The sequence below is a fragment of the Lontra canadensis genome, unplaced genomic scaffold (genome assembly GCF_010015895.1).
Source record: "Lontra canadensis isolate GAN:19392208 unplaced genomic scaffold, GSC_riverotter_1.0 scaffold58, whole genome shotgun sequence".
Classification (NCBI taxonomy): Eukaryota; Metazoa; Chordata; class Mammalia; order Carnivora; family Mustelidae; genus Lontra; species Lontra canadensis.
This window is the reverse complement of record NW_022631052.1, coordinates 7,037,123-7,064,150: the sequence shown is the minus strand read 5'-3', so window position 1 is coordinate 7,064,150 and position 27,028 is coordinate 7,037,123. Positions and strand designations below refer to the sequence as shown.

General features: G+C 41.9%; 1 protein-coding gene across 2 annotated transcripts in view; it reads left to right on the top strand.

Annotated features, from left to right (window-relative positions):
* The window catches only part of TRAFD1 (TRAF-type zinc finger domain containing 1), a 29,449-nt gene extending 15,391 nt beyond the window's left edge, over positions 1-14,058 (top strand). For both annotated transcript variants that reach the window (XM_032876253.1, XM_032876252.1), the window contains 6 exons: positions 8,660-8,736; positions 10,025-10,255; positions 11,490-11,610; positions 12,274-12,613; positions 12,862-12,934; positions 13,135-14,058. In XM_032876253.1, the coding sequence (XP_032732144.1) occupies positions 8,660-8,736; positions 10,025-10,255; positions 11,490-11,610; positions 12,274-12,613; positions 12,862-12,934; positions 13,135-13,194 (902 nt within the window). In that variant the 3' untranslated portion in view covers positions 13,195-14,058. The remainder of the gene's footprint in view (positions 1-8,659; positions 8,737-10,024; positions 10,256-11,489; positions 11,611-12,273; positions 12,614-12,861; positions 12,935-13,134) is intronic.
* Positions 14,059-27,028: the final 12,970 nt, after the last annotated feature.

Below are 27,028 nucleotides of genomic sequence, written 5' to 3'. Positions count from 1 at the left end.
CAAAATCTGGGATTACACATTGTGTTTAGTTCTTTTTAGGTTAATTTTAGGTTTAGGCCCTTCTCCCCAACCCCCTTTTCTTTTCCTTTCTGTACATTGGTACTTTGAAGAGTCAGAATATTTCTTTCTCAATTTAGATTTGTCTGACTGTTTTCTCATGTTTAGATTCAAGTCACATAGCTGTGGCAGAATTCCTACATTGGTAATGTGTCCTTAAGAAGTCAATTTATCCTATTCATTAAAATGAGATCTATCAGATACCTCCCTTATATGGGTAGCTTTTCCCTTTATAATACCTAGATTCAGGTTGTTGTTTTGAGATTGTGGAGGAATGAGATATTTACAGTCTTTTTTATTTTTATTTTTATTTTTATTTTTTTAAGATTTTATTTATTTAATTTGACAGAGATCACAAGTAGGCAGAGAGGCAGGCAGAGAGAGAGGGGGAAGCAGGCTCCCCGCCGAGCAGAGAGCCCGATGCAGGGCTCGATCCCAGGACCCTGAGATCATGACCTGAGCCGAAGGCAGAGGCTTTAACCCACTGAGCCACCCAGGCGCCCCATACAGTCTTTTTTATTTAGCAGTTTTTTGTATTCACTAATCAGATATAACTGGTGATTGTACATTAGTGATTTTTCTGCTTTTATCCTTTGTTCTGAATTATTTATTCTATAAAGAACTTTGCTCCCCTCCCTGTCTCATTTAAAAACTATTCTGCGGAGCCTGGCTGGTTGCCTGTCTCTGTGACCTTTCACCTCAGGGTCATGAGTTTGAACCCCATGTTGGGTGTAGAAATGACTAAAAACCAAATTAAAAAAGTGAGGGGCGCCAGGGTGGTCCTGTTGTTAAGCATCTACCTTCGGCTCAGGTCATGTGGACCGATCCCTTCATTGGGCTCTCTGCTAGACAGGTAGCCTTGTTCTCCCTCTCCTACTCCCCCTGCTTGTGTTCCCTCTTTTGCTGTCTTTGTCAAATAAATCTTAAAGAAAAAAAAAAAAAAAAACTTAAATCTTTTTGGTATTATCAGACTCCTAGAGTAAAACTAGGTTGTTGTTGGGGCGCCTGGGTGGCTCAGTGGGTTAAGCCACTGCCTTCGGCTCAGGTCATGATCTCGGGGTCCTGGGATCGAGCCCCGCATCGGGCTCTCTGCTCAACAGGAAGCCTGCTTCCCTTCCTCTCTCTCTACCTGCCTCTCTGCCTACTTGTGATCTCTCTCTGTCAAATAAATAAATTTAAAAAATCTTAAAAACAAAAACAAAAACTAGGTTGTTGTGTTTTGTTTTGTTTTTTAAGATTTTATTTATTTATTTATTTGACAAAGATCACAAGTAGACAGAGAGGCAGGCAGAGAGAGAGAGGAGGAAGCAGGCTCCCCGCCGAGCGGAAAGCCCGATGTGGGGCTTGATCCCAGGACCCTGAGACCATAACCTGAGCTGAAGGCAGAGGCTTTAACCCACTGAGCCACCCAGGTGCCCCTAAAACTAGGTTTTTAAAGATAGAAGTTGGATTGTGTTTGGTGAACCACCCCTTTGAGTCTCTTGTCTGGAGAATAGTATATTTGAGGGATGCATGTCCTGCATATTTAAAATGCTGGAAGGGCACCTGGGTGGCTCAGTTGGTTAAGTGTCTGCCTTCAGCTCAGGTCATAATCTCAGGGTCCTGGGATTAGGACTTACTCCTGCTCAGTGGGGAGCCTGCTTCTCCCTCTGCCTCTCCCCCACCCTAGCTCATGCTCCCTTTCTCTCTCTCTCCTCTCTCTCTAATAAATAAATAAAATCTTTTTATTATTTTATTTTTTTATAAAGATTTTATTTATTTATTTGACAGAGGTCACAAGTAGACAGAGAGGCAGGCAGAGACGGAGGGGGAAGCAGGCTCCCTGCTGAGCAGAGAGCCCGGTACGGGGCTCGATCCCAGGACCCCGGGATCATGACCTGAGCCAAAGGCAGAGACTTAACCCACTGAACCACCCAGGCGCCCCCCCCACTTTTTAAAAAATAAAATACTGTAGTTGTAAGAGGTTTTTGGGACCTAAACTTAAGCAGCTGTCAGCTATGAGTCAGTCTTTCTTTCTTTCTTTGGATTTTGTTTATTTGAGAGAGAGCAAGCACGTGCAGTAGGGAGGGGCAGAGAAAGAGGGAGAGGCAGACTCTCCCGTGAGCAGGGAGCCTGATGTGAGCCTTGATACCAGGATGCTGGGATCATGACCCAAGCCAAAGACAGATGTGTCACTGACTGAGCCACCCAGGCTCCCTGCTGAGTTTTCTTTATGTCATTAAGTGAAAAAAAAAATGGCTGCAAAAACAGTAGGATAACTCTTAATGTTTTATTGATTTAGATAAAATAGAATTGGTCCTAGTTAAAAGAGGTAAATGGTGGGGCGCCTGGGTGGCTCAGTGGGTTAAAGCCTCTGCCTTTGGCTGGGGTCATGATCCTGGGATCGAGCCCCGCATCGGGCTCTCTGCTCGACGGGGAGCCTGCTTCCTCCTCTCTCTCTGCCTGCCTCTCTGCCTCTTTGTGATTTCTGTCTGTCAAATAAATAAATAAATCTTTAAAAAAAAAAAAGAGGTAAATGGTAAGAGTGTTACACAGCTTGCTTAAAAGAGGTAAATGGTAGTGTTAATAGAAATTTGGATAGTTAATGACATTTTGCCTTTTTAAAAATGTGTTTTCTGGGGCGCCTGGGTGGCTCAGTGGCTTAAGCCTTTGCCTTTGGCTCAGGTCATGATCTCAGGGTCCTGGAATTGAGCCCAGCTTTGGACTCTCTGCTCAGCAGGGAGCCTGCTTCCCCCTTTCTCTCTGCCTGCCTCTCTGCCTTCTTGTGATCTCTCTCTGTCAAATAAAATCTTTAAAAAATGTATTTTCTTAATTATAAGTTATATTAATGTGAAAAATAGTAAGTATACATGTAAAATGTTTTTGTTTTTGAGAGTGGTGTGGGAGGGACAGATGGAGAGGGAGAGAATCTTAAGCAGGCCCCACCTAGCACAGAGCCCGATGAGGAACTGGATCTCACAACCTTGAGATCATGACCTGAGCTGAAACCAAGAGTCAGTTTGCTTAACCAGCTGAGCTAGTCAGGTGCTCCAAATGTTTTGTTTCTATAATCTACTCTAGACTGTAGCTGGTTAACATGTTAATTCAAAGAATGAATAAAGAATTAGTCTGTGGCTCCTGAGAGGATTATGTCCCTGTTGGTTCAAAAAACACTATTTTAGGCTATATTTTCTTAAGAAAATGCTTTTTGTATTGTAGAGGGTTTTTAAAAAAAAAATAATTTATTTTATTTTTAAATTTTTATTATTTATTTATTTGACAGAGATCACAGGTAGGCAGAGAGGCAGGCAGAGAGAGAGAGAGAGAAGTGGACTCTCTGCTCAGCAGAGAGCCCGATGTGGGGCTTGATCCCAGGATCCCAGGACCAGGACCCGGCGACCATGACCTGAGCCTAAGGCAGAGGCCTTAACCCACTGAGCTACCCAGGCGTCGCGTTTTTTGTGTGTGTGTGGTTTTTTTTTTTTTTGCTTTTTTTTTAGTTGAAATATAGTTGACATATTAAATTTGTTTCAGGTGTACAGCATAGTGATGCAACAATTATATACATTATGAAATGCTTACCACAATAAGTGTATTGCAGTGTTACTAAGTATATTTCCTGAGCTGTACTTTCCAGAGGATATTAAATAGAGGATATTTATTTATTTATTTTTTAAGATTTTATTTATCTATTTGACAGAAAGATCACAAGTAGGCAGACAGGCAGACAGAGCGGGAGGGGGAAACAGGCCCCCTGCTGAGCAGAGGGCCCTATGCGGGGCTTGATCCCAGGACCCTGAGGTCAGGACCCTGATGATGACCTGAGCCAAAGGCAGAGGCTTAACCCACTGAGCCACCCAGGCACCCTGAGTAGAGGATATTTAAAAACAATTTGCGGGGCCCCTGGGTGGCTCAGTTGGTTAAGTGTCTGCCTTTGGCTTGGGTCATGGTCCTGGGGTCCTGGGATCGAGCCCCGTGCCAGGCTCCCTGCTCAGCTTCTCCCTTTCCCTCTGCTGCTCCCCGTGCTTCTGTTCTCTTGCTCACTCTCAAATAAATAAATTAAATCTTAAAAAAAGTTTGCATCTGCAATAAAAATGATGGTGTACAAATTAAATAGGTGAACTATATGGTATGTAAGTTATATCCAAATAAATTTATTAAAGAAAAGAGAGGTAAAAATCATAAAATTAAGATTGTAAAAGAGTAAAAGAAAGCATAAGTCTCTTCCTCACCCACTGATAAGTCTCCTGGTTCTCCCCAGAGGTTACCACTTCAGCAGGTAATTAGGTAGCCTTATATTTTTTTGGACAGTAAAGGATGTGAATATGTAATAAGAGATTGTTTAAAAGCTGGTTTATTAGACTTCCTGCATTTTGGAGAGCAGAACAAGGCTTGTCAACATAATGTTTGGCTTTGAATTCTTTTATGTCTAGGTTGGTAACCCTTTATGGAATGTTGGTAGGCGGATTCTCCCCTTTATTACCTTGGATCTGTTTTTTACCTAATAGTTCCTGCTTCTTTCCCTTTGGAAAATGCACTAGCCCCAAAGAAAGCATTTCCAAAGTCTTCTAATGTGAGTCTCCTTATCATCCTTTCAGACTTGACTTTCATGATACTAAAGAAAGTAAAATGCAGTAGCATAGTAGTGACAGGTGAAGACTGGGTTCAGTGTAGTTTCCTTTATTTTCTCCTTTCTTGATCATACCTTGGATTGTTTATTAACTTTGGTTTGCTTGTTTCATTCCATTTTTCCTCTTTACTGGTTTGGAATTTATATTCTCTGTCCCTATTCTTGTGATGGTTGCCCTAGAAATTTCAACATCTTTGTATAATTTAACAAAGACTAAAATTAATCTTATCATACTTAATACTGGGACTTTAGAATTAGCATCTTTCCTTTATGACTTGAAAAGTACTAATGTGGTAAGTTAGTGTTCTCACTTGTTTTTTTTAGCACCATGATAGAGGTATTTCTTGTTTTATATACTCATTGTATTTATTTTATTATGTGTTTACTGTTTTCTTTGCTCACCCATTCTTCCTTGTTTCCCAGAACTTCTTTCTAGGATAAAGTTCTTCCTAAGGTATATTCTTGGAAGTTCTGTTGAAAGTATCTGTTGATTGTAAATTCTCTATTTTAGTCTGAAAATCTTACTTTTTCTTCTGTGGTAGTTTCTCTGTCACACAGGTCAAGATTGGCAATTATTTTTTCTTAGTTCTTTGAAGATACTCTGATTTTTGGCTATAGAGATGTCCTCTGTTAGTGTTATTATTTCTCTATAGGTACTTTGTCTTTTCCCTTTGGCTGATTTTAAGATCTTTTTGTCTTTGAGCTTCTGCAGTTTCCCTGTGATTTCTCTGGCTTTAAATTTCTTGGGATTTGCTGGCTTTCCTGATTTGTAAATTTAGTATTTTTCGTCTATATGGAAAATTGTCATCATTATTTCTTTGATTATTGCTTCTTTTCCTTTTTAAATTTTTCCTTTAAGATTTTATTTGCAGGGTGCCTGGGTGGCTCAGTGGGTTAAATCCTCTGCCTTCGGCTCCGGTCATGGTCCCAGGGTCCTGGGATCGAGCTCCACATCAGGCTCTCTGCTTGGTAGGGAGCCTGCTTCCCCATCTCTCTCTGCCTGCCTCTCTGCCTACTTGTGATCTCTGTCAAATAAAGTCTTTAAAAAAAAAATTTATTTGAGAGAGAATGAGCTGGTTGGGGGGGCATGGAGGGAGGGGCAGAGGGAGAGAGAGAGAGCAGCTGACTCCCCGCTGAGTAGGGATCCCAGAATAGGGCTCAATCCCAGGACCCCGAGATCATGACCTGAGCTGAAGGCAGATGCCTAACCAACTGAGCCACCCAGGTGCCCCTGTCTTGCATCCTTTGTAGTTTTTTTGTTTTTAAAGATTTTGCTTGTTTATTTGAGAGCGTGTGAGTGGGTGTTTATTTGAGAGAGTGTGAGTCGGTGTAAGTGCAACTGGTGGCGGGGGGCGGGGGGGGGCGGACTGGAGGAGTAGAGGGAGAGAGAGAATCTCAAACTCCCCAGTGAGCACCGAGCCTGATGCAGGACTTGATCTCACAACCTTGAGATTAGGACCTGAGCCAATATCAAGAGTCTAACACTTAACAAATGAGCCAGCCACCCAGGCTTCTCCTATATGTGTTAGATTTTGCTTTATCCTCTGTTTCTTATATTTTCCATTGCTTTTTCCTCTGGGGTGAATTCTGGGTAATTGAAGTATCATTTTCTAATCTGTTGTTCAATATATCCATTGAGGTTTTCACTTCAGTGATTAATAAGTTTTCATTTATTGTAGTTCTATTTGATTGGTTTTTTTTTTTCCTCAGTGTGCCTCATCATGTTTTAAATAATCTTTTTTTTTTTTTCCCAAGATTTTATTTATTTATTTGAAAGAGAGAAAACATGAGTAGGGGGAGGGCAGAGGGGAGAAGTGGACTCCTCGATGAGCAGGAAGCCCGATTTGGGGCTTGATCCCAAGACCCTGAGATCATGACCTGAGCTGAAGGCAGATGCTTTAACCAGCTGAGCTACCCGGGCACCCCTTAAATAATCCTTTATAGGAGCGCCTGGGTAGCTGAGTTGGTTGAGGGACCGACTGTTGGTTTTGGCTCAGGTCACGATCTCATGGGTCATGAAATTGAGCCCTGTGTGGGCTCCATGCTCAGGAGGAAGTCTGCCTGAAGAGTCTCTCCCTCTGCCCCTGCTCATGTGCTTACGTGCACTCTCTTCTCTCATATCTTTTTTTTTTTTTTTTAAGGTTTTATTTATTTGTCAGAGAGCATGCACAAGCAGGGGGAGCAGCAGGCAGAGGGAGAAGCAGGCTCCCTGCTGAGCAAGGAGCCCAATGTGGGACTCGATCCCAGGACCTTGGGATCATGACCTGCTCTTACAAAAGGCTTTTTTTTTTTTTTTTTTAAATCTGGGGTAGTCCTATTCCAATTCCTTTTTAAACATGTCTTTAAAGATTTTAGATATACTTATTTTTCTGTAGTGTATGGAAATATATCTAAAATCTTTTTTGCTGTTTGGTTTCTGCTGTTATGGCGGCTTGCTGCTTCCTGCTTATGTGGGTTTTTATTGTTTTGTTTCCAACTTTTTTCTAAAAGATTTTATTATTTGAGAGGGAAGGTGCCTGTGAGCACAAGGAGGGAAGAGGGGGAGAGGAAGAGGGAGAAGCAGACTCCCCGCTGAGCAAGGAGCCTGATATAGGGCTCGATTCTACGACCCTGAGATCATGACCTGAGCTGAAGGCAGATGCTTATCCGACTAAACCACTCAGGTGCCCCTGTTTTTAATATATTTTTTTTAACATTTATTTTAGAGAGCATGTAAGTGGCGGGGAGGGGCTGAAAGGGGTGGGGAGAGAGACTGACTCCCAAGCTCTTTGCTGAGCTGAGAGCCTAATTGCAGGTCTTGATCTCATGACCTAAGAGATCATGACTTGAGCCAAAACCAAGAGTCGGACACCCAAATCCTACTGCCCACTCTGTGTGTGTTTTAACATTAAACTTCTGATGTGTTCCTTAGAGTATATATACACATATATATATATATATATATATATATATGCTTCTGGTAGGTATGTAGGGACACTCCTGACTGGGATAATTTTATTTTCTTAGTTTTTAAAAGATTTATTTAAGTGAGCCGGTTGGTGGGGGCAGGTAGGGATATGGCAGAGGGGGCAGAGAGGAAAGAATCTTAAGCAGACACTGTGCTGAGTACTGAGCCTGATATAGGCTCCATTTCATGACCCTGAGATCATTCGCAACCCTCAGATTGTGTACGACCTGAGCTGAAACCAAGAGTCGGACACCAAACAGACTGTACTGCACCACCCAGGTGCCCCTGGGATAATTTTAAATTGAATTTTTGGTTGGCTTGGACTTTTAAAAATTATAAACATGAATTTATATAAAAAATTAGAACTTATATAAAAATGTAAGTTCTAGACTCAAACCCGTGTAAAGGTCAAACTCTAGCTACTCTTCCACAGTAACGACTTTTTCCTCCTACCCAGAGTGAAGACCTAGGTAGGCGAGTTTTCTTAACTCCTCTCGTTGTTTACCCTCCAGTTGTTTAACGGTCTTACTGAGGCGGCTCTTTGGGGAATCCTGGATTTAAAACTACTCTTAATTTATTTGCTCTCATATATTACTTTTGTTTTGTGTCTTTCTTGGTATTTTGTACTGGGAGAGTTTTTAAGGATATCTGTCTACCAGTCATAAGTGAGCCTCAACTTCTTGATCTATAAAATGAGGGTAATGGAGGTTCTCTTAATAAGTTTTCTCTGAGGATGGAAATAATGTACAGAAGTTTTTAGATTAGTGCCTGGGGTTAGTACACATTTACATTCTTCCTTAATTAGGGTAGCAGTTAAGCTACTACTTTACTTTGCTCAGGAAATGGTGACATGTAAATTTCTTTTCATACTGGAAGTTTTCCTTAGAGTTTCTCTTAGAAGGCTTCTTTTTGCAGTCCCACAAGTTGTTACATCTAAGAAAAGTCAAAGGAAGTCTGACTTTTATATAAAACCTTACAAGTGGGATAAAAGATTAAATCAAGTTTGTTTTTGTTCATTGAGTCTGACTGTATGGCCTGATACCTAGGTGCAGCTGACCAGACCATGTTGCCTTGTGAATTTTGTGAGGAGCTCTACCCAGAGGAACTGCTGATTGACCATCAGGTGTGTTTAACTATGTGAGGAATGTGTGCAGGCACTAGTTGGTGCTGTAGGCCACGTGAGTTTTTGAGCCACTATTTTAATACACCTGTGGCAGGAGGTAGCAACTGTGTTTCTTACCATGGTGTGACCTAAGGGTATGAGAACTCAGCCTTGTTCCATCTTGTAAAAAAGTTAATGTTCGTTCCAGCAGGCCCCCTTGCTCTCCCCATACTATGGTGACTAGTGTACATCCCCACCGACCAGCTTATTCTGGTGTCATCTCATGCCCCATTTTGATTTATCGGGGATGTACTGAAGTCCTTGCAGTTCCCTGGAAGGGTTAAGGATCTTTTTTGCAGTTTACTTTTTCTGCCTACAAGATGTGTGGCCATCCACCCCTGCTTCCTTAACACCCTACAACACAGACCCTTACTTGTAGACTTGGTTCTGACATGACTTTCAGGAAACCATCCTAAGGGATCTTCTGAAGACAAGGTCAGAGGTCCCACTTGTGTCCTTCTCAAAAGTCCTGTGCCCACTTCTTTTAGCCTATCACCCCATGGTGTGGTCTCCTGATCCCCTATTGGTCTGCACCACCAGGCTGAGTTGCTTGAGAAGGTTCTGTTTTCCTAGCTACTGAATCTCTCAGTACATAGTATATGAAAGGTGTCCTATGCTTTTTGAATGAAAGTTCTTGAGGCATTTAGGAATGATAAGAGAATAGCCTTCGTGTTTGAGGATTACCTGGTGGAGGGAACCACTTTCCCCCCTCAACTCTGTTGCTCTCTGGTTTGGTTTGGCCTCGTGTGGCATTTCCATAACTATTAAATAATCCCTGTGCTCTGGGTGGAACATACATTCCCCCCTAAGTAGAATAATATAGTATTTGAATATATCTACTTTTTTGGTATTGGAACAGCATAAGAAAACCTATTAATAGGGATAACAGCCTCCTTTTACTTAATGGCTATGGGAAGAATTTGAATCTTCTCAATTTAAGAAGAATAATCACAGGGGCTCCTGTCTGGCTTAGTTGGTAGAGCATGTGACTCTTGATCTCAGGGTTCTAAGTTCCATCCCTATGTTGGGTGAGATTACTTAAAAATAAAATCCTTAAAAAAAGAAATCATAATCACACGAACACAGGAAAAAAATTTTAAACAGTGTTTAAAATAAAAGTAAAGTGTTCTGTTTGCCCTAACCCTTTATAGTCTCTCTCCCCATTAAGGATTATTAACATTTGTGACTTTTAGACAGTGTTTGGGAATGTAGTGTTTTCCTTAACGCCTGCCTCTTTTTTTTGAGACAGACAAGCTGTAATCCTTCCTGTGCCTTACCTCCACTTAGTGTGGGCAGCACTTCCCCCAAAGGGGTGGAGGACCCTGATGTCATCTTCCAAAAGTTTTTGCAGCAGGCTGCAAGTAACCAGTTAGACTCTTTGATGGGCCTGAGCAATTCACCCCCTGTGGAGGATAGCATCATCATCCCATGTGAATTCTGTGGGGTACAGCTGGAGGAGGAGGTGCTTTTCCATCACCAGGTAAGAGTCCGCAGAGGACCAGTCGGCTTCATTCCATGCAGACCCTCTGAACAGGCTTTCAGAACTGAGAATGCTTCTTTAGCTTTTAAGTTTCATGCATACCTGACCTGGCTACTAGTCATGCCCTGTTTTGTGGACTGAGGTGTATACTGCTTCAGGATTTTAGGCTTTCTCTACCTCTGTGAACCATAATGTCATTAGCTGAGGACCAAGCAGCCAGGACTCCATTTAAGCAGGCATCCAGGACCTGGCAAAGGGACTTGTTTTTTTTTTTTTATTTTTATCATTTTAGAGGGCGGGAGAGCATGTGTGGGAGGGGAGGGGAGGAGGAGCAGAAAGAGAATCTTAAGCAGGCTCCACCCTCCACGTGGAGCCTGAATTAGGGCTCGATCTCACAACCCTGAGATCATGACCTGAGCCAAAACCAAAAGTTAGACTCTTAACTGACTGAGCCACCCAGACACTGCATGCCAAAAGGATTTTGATGAGTTTCCCTGAGGTCACTGACAAACATTTTATTTTTGACCAGGCAGGTTCTTCCTGTTCTGGTGGCATTTGAGTCCTGCATTCCAGGATACCTAGAAGTCTGGTTCTGGCTTTACCTTTTCAGATAGGTCCTGTCCCCTCACTGGGGATATCCGTAAATGAAGGAGTTAGATTAGACGGTCTGAAGTTCTTTTTTAGCTTTGCAGTCTAGGATTCCAAACTGTTGGTAAAAAAATAAATTTTCTGCCTAGTCTTGTTTGTTATGAGGAGCTAATACTGAGGGTATGTTCAGGGTCTTTTCTGTAGTTGATCCCATATACTTCTTGCTAGAACATCACACATTTCATTTCTGTCAGAATTCTGCTTTTGGATCAAGCAGTAGACAAGTAACTGCTTATTATCTCTGAGGGTAGACTGTGAAATTAGCAACCATGCAAATGCTGTTATTAAAGTATTGACATCCTTTTCTGGGTTCTTAACCAGCCCTTCCTTCTTCCTGGCACAGTCAGAGTGCTTCTTTCAGTGGCTTAGGCACTAACGGGAATGACTGTGCCATTCCATATGTGTTTCCTCTTAGTCCCAGGCCCTTCCTAACAGTGGTCATCAAAGTCATGTCCGTCTCCTCCCTCTCCCCATAAGGTCTGTTTACCCAGCCTGCTGTTCTTTCCTTTCCTCTAGCTGCTCCCTTGCATAGTTATTCATAGGAATAACTCAATCCTAAGGAACTAATTCTCGTTTTTCTTGTTAGGACCAGTGTGACCAACGCCCAGCCACAGCAAACAACCATGTGACAGAGGGGATTCCTAGACAGGATTTCCAGCCTCCAGAGACCTCACCAGAGCTGCCCAAGAGGCGTGTCAGACACCAGGGTATTAGCCAGGGCTGAGCCAAGGCCACAGGTCTGCTGCTGGCTCAGGCCTGCTTACCACTTCTCATCTGCTACTCTAACTTGGGGGTTACCTGAATTCTGAATTACCAAGCACAGTAGGATCTCATTGGGGACACTTTTGAGGCTACTTGTGGTCCCATGTTAGACTAAGATGTCTGGAGTGTATTATAGGGTAATGGCTTTGGGGACAGCCATGAGACATGCTTATCAGTGCTTATTCAGCTGCAGGTCTCTTGTCTGTGTAGTCAGTGCGTAATTTGGAGGTAATTTTCAGACCTTACTATGTCTGCCCTGGGTCCCTGCTTCTAGTTGAACTATGTTTAGGGTACTCAGATTTATTAGTAATATTATTTAGAAGCCTCACGAATAGGCAGGTAAGCTGTTTTTGAAACCTAACCACTACAGAGCCAATTAGAAATTATTTTTCGAGATTTGCTGGCACATCGTTGTTCAATACTTAGGAGACTATATTTGAGGACTCAGGTAATAAATTTGGACAAGGTGTTCCCAACCTTGTCCTGGAGATGTGGGTTTCAACAGTAAGGCAGTCTTTTACCCTGAATCTTATTATTTCTGCCCCGGATCCAGCACTAATAGCAAGAGCAGATTTTTCTCTAAAGCTAGTGGTTTTTTCTCTTCTCAGGAGACTTGTCTTCTGGTTACATGGATGATATCAAGCAGGAAACAGCTAAAGGGCCCACCTACTCTCTTCCCCCCAACAGACCCATTAACAATATGACAGCAACTTGTAACCGACTGTCAACATCCACATCAGGCCCCAGACCTGGGTGCCAGCCTAGCCCTCCTCGAATACTGAAGCTCAACAACTTAGACAGCCAGGATGGCCGGGCACGCAATCGCAACAGCCATAATGCGGCTGTGGCCAGCGGACATGTTCCCGTGATTCACCCCGTGCGAAATCTCTACCCAGAAAACCTTGTACCCAGCTTCTCTCGTGGGCCTTCAGGGAGATACGGAGTAAGGTAAGAAGCAGCAGCCCAGGAGTGGAGCTTGGGAGTAGCTCAGTAGAACATAGTGGGAAAATGGACTTTGTGTGTATTGTGACCTGATTCCAAAGCATTCTTTTGCTTTCTGTGGATTTTTCATTATTCATTCGTTTTGTCTACTGGCAGTAAGTTGCTTTTGTCTGGTTCCAGTGGTTTCTGTTCTGAGTTTCTGACTTCCCTTCAGCGATAATCTGAGAAACTAGTTTCCAATCCTTCTCTTTCAGTGGTAGGAGTGAAGGTGGCAGGAACTCGCGGGTCACCTCCTCAGCTGCTAACTACCGAAACAGAACTGCAAAGGTAATTGGGGATCCAGTCAGTGATGCTCAGTGAGGACTCCCAAATGGGTGGGACTGGTATGGTTCTTGGAGTCAGAAGAGGTGGGCGTCAGGCAATGGATGAGGTTTCCGTAGAAGTTTGACATTTCTAGGGCTCTAAAGGAGGACGACTCCTTTTTCACTTCCTCCTTTCTACTTCGATTGTGTTCTCTTGTTCAACAGGCAAAATCCCCCAAGCAACAAGGAGCTGGGGATGCAGAGGAGGAAGAGGAAGAAGAGTAATGGTGTCTCAGAGAACCTGCACAGTGGTTCCATCTTCTCTGCACAGCAGCACTTGCCACCGTTCAGGCCCCACCTCTTGGGCTCTGTGGGCAGGGGAGATTTTACAGATTTTAACTTTTTCTAGGTTTTGGCCATTTTGTGTCTTTTGAGATTGTGCTGTGGGAGTTTGAGGGTTTGGGGGAGGGTTAACAGGGAGGCTGTTGAGAAATGTTTCACCTTTAGCTACTGCCTTTTGGCTGTGCAGGAATACGAGTTATAGCCTCTCAGCCCACCAGGGCTCCATCTTTTGACATACTATTGCCACTGCTTCTTGGTGCTGTGTAGTCCTGGTGGGAAGAGGAGAGAGAGGGTTCTGGAAACCTGGTACTCACCATTCTCTTCTCTGTTGGGGCCTCAATTTGGGAACTTTTAGGTACCCTTTCCTGTGTACTGTCCCTCCCCACTCTAGAATTTGGGCCTCTGGTGTGTTTGGAGGCACTCTGGTAAAGTGTTCAGGCCAGTTGCAATATATGTTAGGAACAAGGCTTTGGAGATTATTTGAGCTAGAGGTGAGTGCACTAGAGGCTTTGTTTTAATCTGCTTCTTTGGCATTTGGTGTAACTGCCTTCTGTTTCTGGTGGGGAGCATGGCTCCTTTGTCTTTACTGTCTTCTGATGGAGAAGGCTGGGGGCTCCCTGTTGCTACCAGAGCCATGCTGGGCTCTGCTTGGATCAGGACTGAGGCCTAAGTTCATGGCTTGCTCTGAAAACCAAGTATCAGAGCCCCCATCCCCTCTTTTTATTTCACTACTACTACTACTACTACTACTACTACTACTACTATTAACATACTTGTAACAGAAATAAAGTTTGTACTTGGAGTTCAGCTGAATCTTGTGGTTCCTTCTCCTTTGCACTCGTTGGAGACTTTAGAGAAGACAGAGTGGGCTGGAGTTGGAATTGTCCCCGAAGTATGGGGGAAGGTGAGCAGGACTAGGCTTCCCCCCCCCCATTCTCCCTGAAACCCTGGTAGTTGCAGCACGAGCTTCTTTTTAGTGCCAGACATTCAAGATACAGTTTTCTATTGGATTTTGAGGAAATGGATAGTTGTTGGAGCTCTGGTGGGGATTTGGGGTGGAGGTGGGGCTGCCTCCAACTGAGCAGAGAAAGGCAGATATTTTAAAAGCCTTGGTCCTGAGAGTGGTTGAGCCTTAGCAGAATTATTCATTCCCCCTTAGTACTGGACTTTAGGTTATTTTGAGCTCATTTGTTATTCTCCTGACAACCTTGTGGCAGTGGGAAAAGAGGGAAGAATCGCCTCATTTCATCAGTGGAAAGGAGCGATTTGCAGAAGGCTATGCAGGTAATTCATGGCAGAGCCAGGACTCCCATCCAGGTCTGGGCCACAAGGAGAAAAAAAAGTAAGACCGGAGAAAAGAATATATAAGTATAGGGTTTCTTGGTATGCTTTATGTCAAAACTTTACCTGAATAAAAATTAGCAGTCAGCTCAGAAATACCTTCTTGTCTTTGGTGAAAGAATCCCAAAAGACTGAGAGACTTGGGCCACTCCTAGCATGACTGAAAATCCCCCTGGGACTTAGCGGTGTGAGGAAGGATCCTCTGGGGCAGAGAGGGCTTTGGGGCTTGTCACCCATAATTTTAGTGTTTGGGGATGGAGATAAACTTGTTTTCCTTCCCTTTGGTTGGATTAGATGTTCAGTAAAATAGTAATTTTTTTGGTTTGTTTTACTTTCTTTAAGTAATCTATAGTTCCTGAATGTTTCTTAATGGGTACCCTTTTTGAAACTGAAGATTTTCTTTCTTTTCTTTATTTCCTACACATACTAGGGGAGGGGCAGAGGGAGAGAGAACCACAAGCAGACCCCTGCTGAGCATGGAGCCTGACTTGGGGCTCAGTCTCATAACCCTGAGATCATGACTTGAGCCAAAACCAAGAGTCAGTTGCTCAACTGATTGAGCCATCTAGGTGCCTTTGAAATATTTTTAAAAGTATTTTATGTCACTCGCCTGGGTGGCTCAATCTGTTAAGTGTCTGCCTTTGGCTCAGGTCACGATCCCAGGGTCCTGGAATTGAGCCCCACATTGGGCTCTCTGCCCAGCAGAGTCTGCTTCTCCCTCTTTCTCTGACCCTCCTCCCCACTTGTGCTCTTTCTCAAATTTAAAAAAAAAAAAAAAAAAAGTATTGTATGCCCCTAAAATAAGTATAGTTAAAAGACTTAAGAAATAATTTCTTGTTCTCTTTCCATCTTTTGAGATTCTCTCCTGAAAGTTGATTGCCTTTTTTTTTTTCTTTTTTTAAAAGCTATTTCTTCTGGTGTTCGCTGCCATATTTCCAAATCATGGCATTGGACAGCATTGCTCTTATTAACTATTAATTATATTTGCTTTAGCAATGTGTCTGTAATTTTTTTTTTTTTGCCTGAACTCAGATTATTTGAGAGGGAGTTGCAGACCAGGCACCCCTTAATCACAACTGCTTCAAGTGTGTGTTTCCTAAGAATGAGGATGTTCTTTTAACTTAATTGTAGTGCAATCATCAGGAGGTTAACATTGATACAAAACTATTTATTTTCCTTTACAAACCTTATTCTATCTTACCAAGACCCAACAGTGACAAAAAACACTTTTCTCTGGTGCAAGAGCACGTGTTGCATATACTTATCATGTTTTTTAGCCTCTAATCTGGGATAATTCCTCAAATTGTTCTCAAAGATGTTAAATTTTTCAGGATTATAGGCCAGTTGTTTTGTAGAACCTCTTTATATTTGGGTTTATCTGTTTTTGTTTGTTTAACGATTCAGGTTATGCTGTTTTTGTGGGAATACCAGAAATTACACGGTCTCCTCTATGCATCCTAAGATGCGTCGCCATGTGCTGTCAATTTGTCTCATCAGTGATAATTTTTGATCACGTGGTAAAGAAGACTGTCTGGCAGGTTTCACCACTGTAAAGTTAGTTTTTCCTTTTCTACTATTTTTGACGGAGGTATTTTGAGACTACTGTTCCTTATCAAACCTCCACTGATTAGTTTTAGCATCCATGATGATTCTTTACCTGAATTATTACTATTGAAATGATGATTTTCTAACTCCATCATTCCTTCAACATTTTAGTTGGTATTCTATAAGGGAGAACTGTTCTTTCTCCCCCATTCATTCATATATAAAAACAGGCTATTTTATTCAGTTTTTTATTCATCTTTATCATTTATTCTGATGATCAAATATAATTATTTTGATGGCCAGATTTGGCCAGGGGTTCATGTGTCTTCATTTAGGCACGGCCAACTATTTCTCGAATACATCCTTACTTGTTGACACAAGATATTCCAGGTTCCTCTTGTATTTTCCCTGCCTCAGGGCTAGAAATTTTTTCCCCAGAAACCCTGGATTCTTTTGGGGCAGAACAGTAGTTAGGAACCATCATCTGGGTGCTTGGCATGTACAAGATGTTACTGTGGGGGTGGGGGTTATTGCTTCTGTGTCCTCTCAGCAGACAGCTTCAAAATATGTGTATGTATATTTATATATATATGTATTATGTGTGTTATAGACCTGCATATACTTGATTTTATAACTGTATTATGAGTTCATAACAATATGTCCAGTTTCAGTCCATCACCACAGGGCTGATTCTGTCCTTTGCCTTCTCCAGCAATGAGAAATCTGGCTCCTGTTATTCTCAATATATTTACTTACTGCTCAGTCCTCAAAGACCAAGAAAGTAGTTATTGGTATTGCTGAATCTTACCACCACAGAAAATTTAATCTACTAACAAGCTAAATATTTTTGTCGCTCTTTTTGACTTTATTATGAGGGTATATAGTGAAAATGTGTTCAAAATTTTAGGTTCTTTCTTTACTCCCATTCTTTGATGCTTTGTGTTACACTATTCATTTGAAATACACTTGCCTTGATTTGTTTTTGTTTATATTCCGTCTTAGGGATCCTTTCCCCCCAGGTTTGTTTATTGTATTTTACAGTATGTAAAGTATTAGTATGGTTCCAACATTAAACTATAAAAGGTTTACTCAGAAATCATACTAGCCCTTATACCTTCTACTCCCATTCAACATCTCCAGCCTTTCCCCTGTTTCCACCTACTGTTTGTAGGCAACCAATCTTGTTAGTTTCTGTTTTATTCTTTTATCGCCCTCTAAACTTGTTTTTGTCAAAAGAACCAAATATGTGTATTTTATTTCCTCTTTTCTCTTACACTAGAGGTAGCATATTACAAATATTCTTGAACTTTGCTTTTTTCACTTAATAGCATATTCTCAAGGTAACTCTCGCTGTATATATGTCAGTTATACCTCATTTTAAAAATCACTCCATCGGGGGTGCCTTGGTGGCTCAGTCTGAAGCCTGCCTTTGGCTTGGGGCATGGTCCCAGGGTCCTGGGATGGAGACACACGTCGGGCTCCCTGCTCAGCTGGGAGCCCACTTCTCCCTCTTTCTCTGCCTGCCACTCCCCTTGCTTGTGCTCACTTTTGTGTCAAATAAATAAAATTTTAAAAAAATTCACTTCATTGTGTGAATGTACTGTGGTTTATTCATCCATTCTCCTATGTATGTTTAGGTTGTTTCCAATATTTTATGATTAAAAATAACGTTGCAGTGGATAAAATTTTATTTTTAGCTTTTTTGGAGAGGGAGAGTCGGGGGAGGGATAGAGGAGAGTGAGAATCCTAAGCAGGCTGCACACCCAGTGCGGATCCTGATGTTAGGGCTTGATCTCACAACCCTGAGATCATCACCTGAGCCAAATGAAACCAAGAGTTGGACACTTAACTGGTTGAGCCACCCAGGTGCCCCTTCAGTGAATAATTTTTTTCCTTATTTGTGATTGGCAGAATTTTAAGTTGGCCATGAAGATTCCTGACTCGTGGTGTTCATGGCATACAGGTAATATATGTGTACATGATGTATATGTATTTCCTTCCCTTTGTGTGTGGGCAGGACTGTGAATATGACTTTTTTTTTAAGTATTTGACAAAACCATGAAGAGATTTTGGGGGTATAAAGTCTCAAATCAGTTGACTGAGTTAGTAAGATTATTCTGAATGGGCCTGACCTAATCAGAGGAGCCCTTAAAAGGGACTAGGAGAAATAGATCAATTTCTTGAAAACAAACTACCAAAACTCAACCATAAATAAGTATGATTACCCAGCCCCCACTTTTTTTTTTTTTTTTAAAGATTTTATTAGAGCAAGCATGAGCAGTGGGGAGAGGGGCAGAGGGATAAGCAGAGTCGCTGAGCAGGGAGCCTGACATGGGGCTTGATTCCAGGACCCTGGGATCACAACCTGAGCTGAAGGCAGATGTTTAATTGAGCCACCCAGGTGCCCCACGTATGATACCCTTTATCAGTTTTAACAGAGCTACTCAGGTTTTCTGTTTTTCTTGAGTGAGCTTTGGTGTTGTCTTTCAAAGAATTTGTCCATTTTAATAATTTATTGGCATAAAGGTGTTCATAATATTACCTTATTTTAAAAATATCTGTAAAATCTGTAGTGATTTCACCTCTGTCATTCCTGATGCTGGTAATTTCTTTTCTCTTTTCCTAATATGTTCGGCTAGAGCAATGATCCCCAAACTTTTTCTATTTATTTATTCACATATGTATTATTTGCTTCAGGGGTATAGGTCTGTGAATCATCAGTCTTACACAATTCATATCACTTACCATAGCATAATGCCCCCCTCCCCCAACAGTGTCCATAACCCAACCACCCTATTCCCTATTTGTTTCCTGAGATTAAGAGTCTCTTACGGTTTGTCTCCCTCCCCGGTCCCATCTTGTTTCAAACTTCTTTCTTAAAGGCCAGCTAGTACATACTCAAGGCTTTGCAGGCCTTTACAGTCTGTATTGCAACTGCTGTTAGAGAGTGAAGGCAGCCATGGTTAATACCCATGGGTGAGACTTCCAGTGAAACTTTATTTACAAAAACAGGCAGCTAGATTATGAACTATAGCATGGCAACCAAAGGTTAGAGATTTATCGGTTTTATTGATCTCAAAAAATCAACTTTGGTCCCATTGATTTCCTTCACTGTTGTTCAGCTTCCATTTCATTGGTTTGCATTCTGATCCTTTTCCCCCCTTCCATTTTGATATTAATTTGCCGCCTTCTTCTTACTTTGAGCTTTTTTTCTTGTTCTAATTTAAGGTCACAGCTGAGATCACTCATTTGAGACTTCTTTTCTCATACAAGTGTTTAGTGCTATAAATTTCCCTAAGAACTGCTTTACCTGCATCTCTGGAATTTTGGTGTTTTGTATTTTCATTCAACTCAAAATACTTTGATTTCTTCTTTGTCTCATGGGCTATTAGTATGTAATTAGTTTCTGATAACTGGGTATTTTCCAGATTTATTTTTTCTAAAGTCTATTTAACTAATGGGGCTCGAACTCATGACTCCGAGTTCAGGAATCCTATGCTCTTATGACTGAGCCAGCCAGGTGCCCCCCACATTTTTTTTTTCTAAGTAGGCACTACACCCAGTTTGGAGCCCAATGCAGGGCTTGAACTCACAACCCTGAGATCATGATCTGAGCTGGGAAAAAAACATTTTTTTTTCTGATCTGAGCTGAGATCAAGAGTCAGTTGCTTAACCAACTGGGCCACCCAGGTGCCCCCAGAATTGTTATAATTACGAATTTAATTTTCTTGTGGTCAGAGAACATAATTTCTATGACTTGAATCTCTTCAAATTTATTGAGAATTTTTTTAGCCTTAGAATATTCTCCAGGCCATAAATATTCTGTATGTACTTGAAAAGGTTATGCATTCTATTTTGCTTGGATGGAGTGTTACATAAATGGCAGATAGGGGTGCCAGGGTGGCTCAGTCAGTTAAGCGTCTGACTCTTATTTCGGCTCAGGTCATGATCTCAGGGTTGTGAGATCAATCCCCACATTGGGCTCCATGATCAGTGAGGAGTCTGCTTAAGATGCTCTCCCTCTCCCCCTAGCCCAGGTCATGCTTGTTTGCTCTTTCTAAAAGTTAATAAATCTTTTAAAAGATTTTGAGAGAGAGAGAGAGTAGGAGCAGTGGGGAGAGGGAGAAGCAGACTCCCCACTGAGCAGGGTGCCTGATGTGGGGCTCGATCCCAGGACCCGGGAATCCTGACCTGAGCTAAAGGCAGATTTTTAACCAACTGAGCCACCCAGGTACCTCTAAAAATAAATCTTTTTTAAAATTTTTATTTATTTGACAGAGACACAGTGAAAGAGGGAACACAAGCGATGCAGGAGGGGAGACGGTGGTGGGAGAGGGAGAAGCATGCTTGCCACCTAGCAGGGAGTCTGATGGTGGGGCTCGATCCCAGGACCCTGGAATCATGACCTGAGCCAAATGCAGGTGGTTAACAACTGAGGTCCCAGGCATCCCAATAAAATATTTTTTAAAAATTGGCAGATAGGGGGCACCTGGGTGGCTCTGTGGGTTAAGGCCTCTGCCTCTGGCTCAGGTCATGATCTCACGGTCCTGGGATTGAGCCCCGCATTGGGCTTTCTGCTCAGCAGGAAGTCTGCTTCTTCCTCTCTCTCTCTCTGCCTGCCTCTCTGCCTACTTGTGATCTCTGTCAAATAAATAAAATTAAAAAAAAAATGGCAGATAGGTCAAATTGGATGGTAGTGTTGTTCAAGCCTTTATGTGCTTACTGATGTTCTGTTTACTTGTTCACTTAAATTATTGGGGGGAGGGGTTTGTTTGAAATCCTTATTGTAATTGAAGGTTGTTTTTCCTTATGATTCTATAATTGCTTCATTATTTTGAAGCCTTGTTATGAGATATACAATTAGGTTCTTTTTTGGTTCTTTTATTATTATGAAATGACCTTCTGTATTCTTTATATTTGCTCTGAAATATACTTTGGTATTAACATAGCAATATTAATATTAACATTCCTCAGCTTTTTAAAATTTAAAAATTTGAAATCTTATTTTTTAAAAAAATTTATTTCTTTACTGGGCAAAGAGAGCACAAGAAGGGGGAGCAGCAGGCAGAGGGAGAGGGAGAAGCAGGCTTCCTTCAGAGCGTGGAGGCTGATGTGGGCTTGAATCCCGGACCCCCGGACCCCCGGATCCCTGGCTCCCCGGATCCCCGGACCATGACCTAAGCTGAAGACAGACACTTAACCAACTGAGCCACCCAGGTGCCCCCCTCAGCTTTCTTATTTTTAGCATACTACATCTCTTTCTATCCTTTTACTTTTATCCTACTTATATTTACATATTTAAAGTGGGTTTTTCAGGAGTGATGTATAGTTGGGGTTTTGTTTTGGGGCCAATCTGACAATTTGTCTTTTAATTGGGGGCATGTAGACCATTTACACTTAATGTGATTATTGATATGGTTGGGTTTGGGATCACTTTTTTTTTTTTTTTTTTTTTTTTTAAGCAGGCTCCATGCCCAATTTGGGGCTTGAGGTCACCACCCTGAGATTGAGTCATGTGATCTACTGACTGAGCCAGCCAGGCACCCAGATATGGTTGGGCTTAAATATATCTTTTTGCTATTTCTTTGTATCATGTTCTGTGTGCTTTTCTTCTTTTTCTGCTTTAATACTTATGATTGTTTTATCTCCTTTGTTGGCTTATTGGTTGAAACTGTTTATTAACAGTAGTTCTAAGGTTTATAGTATATACACATCTAATTTATCTTACTCTGACTTCAAGTAATACTGTACCACTTCACCATCAGTATTACAATAGCATATTTCATTTCTTTCTTCCTAGCTTTTGTGCTGAGGTCATACATTTTATTCATCAAATATCCCCAATACATTGTTGTTTTAACAGTTACCTTATAAGACATTTAAATAAGAAAAAGTGTCTTTTATATTTTCCCATGTAATTACTATTTTGGTACTCTTTTTGTAGACCCAGATTTCCTTGTGGTATCATTTTCCTTCTGCTTCAAGGACTCTGTTGTAGTATTAGGTTAGCATGTTTGCTTAGCATGTTTTGAGTTACTTCAGTTTTTCTGTGTCTGAAAAGGTCTTTATTTGTCCTTAACCTTTAAAAAAAATTGTGGTAAAATACATCTAACACAGAATTTAACATTTTAATTATTCTGAAATAGACAATTAGGTGTCACTAAATCCATTCACAATGTTGTGCAGCCATCACCACTCTCTTGTTCAAGAATTTTTAATCTTGAAAGGAAGCTCCGTACCCATTAAGCACTCACTCTCTAATCACTAATCTGATTTGCCTCTTCACTCTTTGAAAGATACTTTTGCCAGGTATAGAATTCTTGCTTGATACCTCTCCCCCACCCTGCCCCAGTACTTTAAATATGTTGTGCTACTGTCATTTTGCCTGCACTGGTTCCAGTGAGAAATCTACCATTTTTATCTTTGTTCTTCTGTACATTATTATTTTGGGGGGAGCTGTTTTTAAGATAGAAAATAGAAAATATCACTGATTTTAGGCACTCTGTGATGTACCTTTGTATGGTTTTGTAGCATGAAGTACATTCACATTGTTCTGCGACTGTCCCCACCACTCTGTTTCTTGTGCGTTAGGTTCATTAAGCTTCCTGCAGCTTTGGAGTTTTCAGGTAAATTTGGATAATATTTCAGCCATTCTTTCTTTTTTTTTTTTTTTCAGCCATTATTTCTTAAGATTCTCCCCCTCATTGGCCTTCCCTTTGGGGGATTATTGCCACTCCGATGTTAGGCCAAATGAAGTGCCATGTCTTATTGATGTTTTTTTCACTTTTTTGGATTCTTTTGTTGTCAGATGGATCCTTTGTATGCCCCGTGGTCACCGAAATCTTCTGCAGTCTAATCCACTGCTAATCTATCCGGTTTTCATCTCAGACATTGTAGTTTTTATCTCTGGAAGTTTAGTTTGGGTTGTTTATATTTTCCATGTCTCTACCGAACATGTTCAGTATTTTTTTCCCCTTACCTAGCTTTGTAACTGTACTGTGCAGTAATAACTGTTTTAATGCTCTTGTCTACTAATTCTGTCATTTGTGTAATTTCTAGGTTAGTTTCAGTTGATTTTTCTGGGTCCTATTTTGTTGCTTCTTTGTATGTCCAGTGGTTTTTGATTGGATGCCAGGCATTCTGAATTTTACCCTCTTATGTGCTATTTTTGTATTCCTATATTTGCAAGCTGTTTTTAATACTTGGTCACTTCAGAACAGCTTGATCCTTCTGTGTCAAACTTTTTTTTTTTTTTTTAAGATTTTATTTATTTGTCAGAGAGAGAGAGAGAGATCACAAGTAGGCCAAGAGGTGGGCAGAAGCAGAGGGAGAAGCAGGCTCCCTGCCGAGCAAGGAGCCCGATGTGGGACTCGATCCCAGGATGCTGGGATCATGACCTGAGCCGAAGGCAGCCGCTTAACCAGCTGAGCCACCCAGGCGACCCTGTGTCAAACTTTTAAGCTTTATTAGGTGGGACCTGAATAGGAATTAGTTTTTCCAAATTCCAAAATTAGGAATTAATTTTACTGCACTACTAAGGCAAAAATCAGTGTTCCATAAATGATAAAGTTTTCTATATTGGCTAGTGGGAACAGGAGCTATCTCCTGTTCTTTGCCAGTTCTAATCCTTCTGGCTGTTTCTCTTCCCAGCCTCTGGCAGTTTCCTCATATGCAGGAGCTTATCAGTACTCTGCTAAATCCTTGAGGACTCTCAACAGATCTACATACAGAGTTCTCTCTGTACAACTCTCCATCTCTACTCTGCCCCATAAACTAGGTGCCTTGGTTTCCTTGGATGCTTTGGTTATCTTAACCGTGGGAGACTGTAGGGTTCCACCTTGGGTTTCCCCTCCTTTTGCTGCTATCTGAAAACTATCCACACCATATGCTGAGGCCATGGCAGCACCTACCATATTTCTCTTCTCTTAGAGCTCTGTCCTTCAGTGCCTGATGTTTTGAGAACCATACAGGTCAGGGTTTTCTGTTTTTGTTTTTTTGCTTTTTTAAAAGATTTTATTTGAGCGAGAGAACAAGAGAGCACACGAGAGGGATAAGCAGACTTCCCACTGAGCAGGGGGCCTGATGCAGGTCTTGATCCTAGGATCCTGATATCATGACCTAAGCCAAGGGCAGATGCTTAACTGATTGAGCCACCCAGGTGCTCCATGTCATGTTTGTTTGTTTTTTTCCTTCATTTATTTGATAGTCAGTGGGATGGGGAGAAGCAGGCCTCTTGCTGTGAGCAGGGAGCCCAATACAGGGCTGGATCCTAAGACCCTGGGATCACGACCTGAGCCAAAGGCAGAGGCTTAATGACTGAGCCACCCAGGCGCCCCACATGTCAGGTTTTTTATTTTAGTTGTTGAGATGGGGAAGGTAAGTCTGGTTTCTGTTCCTCTATCATGGTTAGAGGTGTTCTGAAAGCATGAGCTTTCTAGATTGTTTTAAAGCCTGATGCCATTCTGATTTGCATATAATTTTTTACCCTTGAAGCTTTTAAGGATGTTTATCTCTGGTATATTTGAACTTCCCCATGTGTATGTTGGTGTGGATTCTTTTTCCAGTCAAAGAGCTGGACACTTAATGAGCATTTTGGAAACTTGTGACCTCCTGTTTTTCAGTTTTATTTTTTGGGTATCTGGTGATTTCTCTGTTCTCTCTCTGTAGAATTCCAATGGTAGTTGGATATTGGCACTCTTAGACTGATCCCTTTTTTCTTAATCTTTTTGCCCAACTTTATGGGAAAGTTCCTCAATTTTATTCTTTTTTTTTTAAGATTTTATTTGACAGATTGCAAGTAGGGAGAGAGGCAGGCAGAGGGGGGGGGGAAGCAGGCTCCCCACTGAGCAGAGACACCGCCCTCCCACCCCGATGCAGGGCTCATGGCTCAATCCCAGGCCCGAGATTATGACCAGAGCCGAAGGCAGACACTTAATTGACTGAGGCACCCTGGTGCCGCCATCCTTTCATCCTTATATTAAGTGTATTTCTGGTAGCCTCTTAGCCTTTCCCACAGCCCTTTCCTCCCTTACTCAATGGATGCAGTACTTTTTATTTTTTATTTTTTTTTAAAGAATTTATTTATTTGACAGAGAGTGAAAGGAGAGAGAGCACAAGTGGGGGGAGCAGCAGAGGGAGAGGGGGAAGAAGGCTCCCTGCTGAGCAGGGAGCCCGATGCGGGACTCGATCTCAGGATCCTGAGATCATGACCTAAGCTGAAGGCAGAGGCTTAACCCACTGAGCCACCCAGGTGCTCCGATGCAGTACTTTTTAAAGTAATATCTGCACTCAGTGTTGGGTTCAAACTCACAACCCCACGATCAGGAGTCACACCCTCCAACTGAGCCAGTGCTCCTTCTTGTACTTTGTGCCATGGTTGTTTTTTAGATACCTCATTCTACTCTGTACTTTTTGTTTTGGTATATTACAGACTTTTCCTCAAATCTGTTTCTGGGCTGTTTATATTTAAGACTGGGGCACTAAAAACGAGAGGCTTAACTCTTCGTGTTCACTGTAGGGCAGTAGGCTGGCATGTTCACTGGAAAGCCCCAGCTTTCAGAATCTGTAGGTCTCCCAGCCTGCTGTGTAAACCGAAGGTGGGGCTGGAGGCTCAGCTGCTGGGGTGCTTTCTCCTGAATAGGGCTTCTAGCTTTCTCCAGGTGCGGCGCTTGACCTTCTGCTTCTTACATGAATTTTGAATCCTTGTTTTTCTCCTGGCACATGAGGCATCTAATTCCTTCTTCCCTTTATAATGTTTATTTTTTAGAGGGAGGTACACATAAGTGCTCTGAAGTCGTTTATTCTTCTAATAGTTGTCCTTTCAGAAATTGTGGATTAAAATGATAGATTTAAGTTTCATGAAGATGGAATGTGTGCTTTTATTTCTTCATGTCCTCATTTTGGTGTACTTGTATTCGGAGGGGATTTTTTTAATAAGTAGGCACCATGCCTAACATGGGACTTAAACTTGACCCTGAGATCAAGAGTTGTATACTCTGAGCCAGCCAGACTCAGTACTTGTATTTTTCAGAAACTATCCATCCAGGAGACCATCCCTTCAGAAAAGTACATGGTGGTGTACAGCCCATTGTGAACACGTATCTGTCACCACTTCCCACACCAAAAACATCACCAAGAGCCCAGAACACCCCTCCTACTACCAGTCCCTATCCTCTGGGACCCAAGACCACTACTATTTTGATATTTTATGTTAAGATAGTCAATTATTTTTCGCTATTTTTAGTATTATTTAAATGAACTCATACCAGTAAGTACTTTTTTATGCTTGATTTCTTCTGATCACAGTGTTCGGCTCCTCCACGTGCTTGCATGTAGCAGTAGTTTGCTGTCCTCCTTCTAGAGCATTCCATCGTGTGCCCTGTGGCTAGCACTGTTACCATTGCTGGGAGCATTCTTATACACGGCTTTTGCTGAGGCGTATGTATTCCGTTGGATTTACACGAGGCGTGGGATTGCTGGTCTTAGGGGATGTGCAGTGGAGAGTACCCGTTTTCCAAAGTAGTTGTAGCTTAACGTTCCCCACATCAGTGTGTGGTTGGTTCCACATCCTCCCCCAACCATGGGGGTTTGGTGGTAGCTGTATAGACTTTGTCATGATTTTAATATGCATCTCTCTGATGACTAATGAGGATGAATGTTGTCTATTATTGGCTAGTGTAATTTTGAATACACTTGTTTTTTAAGAAGCAACTCTTTAAAAAGATGTCCTCAGCCATTCTGGAGAGCAGGAGAATCGTTGCTGTGCTCAGGGAGGGATGTTTAGCTGAGGCCCCTCACTCCCCAGCTTCTCACGCCCAACAGAAGTCTTCTCCTCGCCGTGAGTGGTTGCTCTTGCTGTTTCTAGCGCCCTGAGGCAACAGACAGGAGGAGG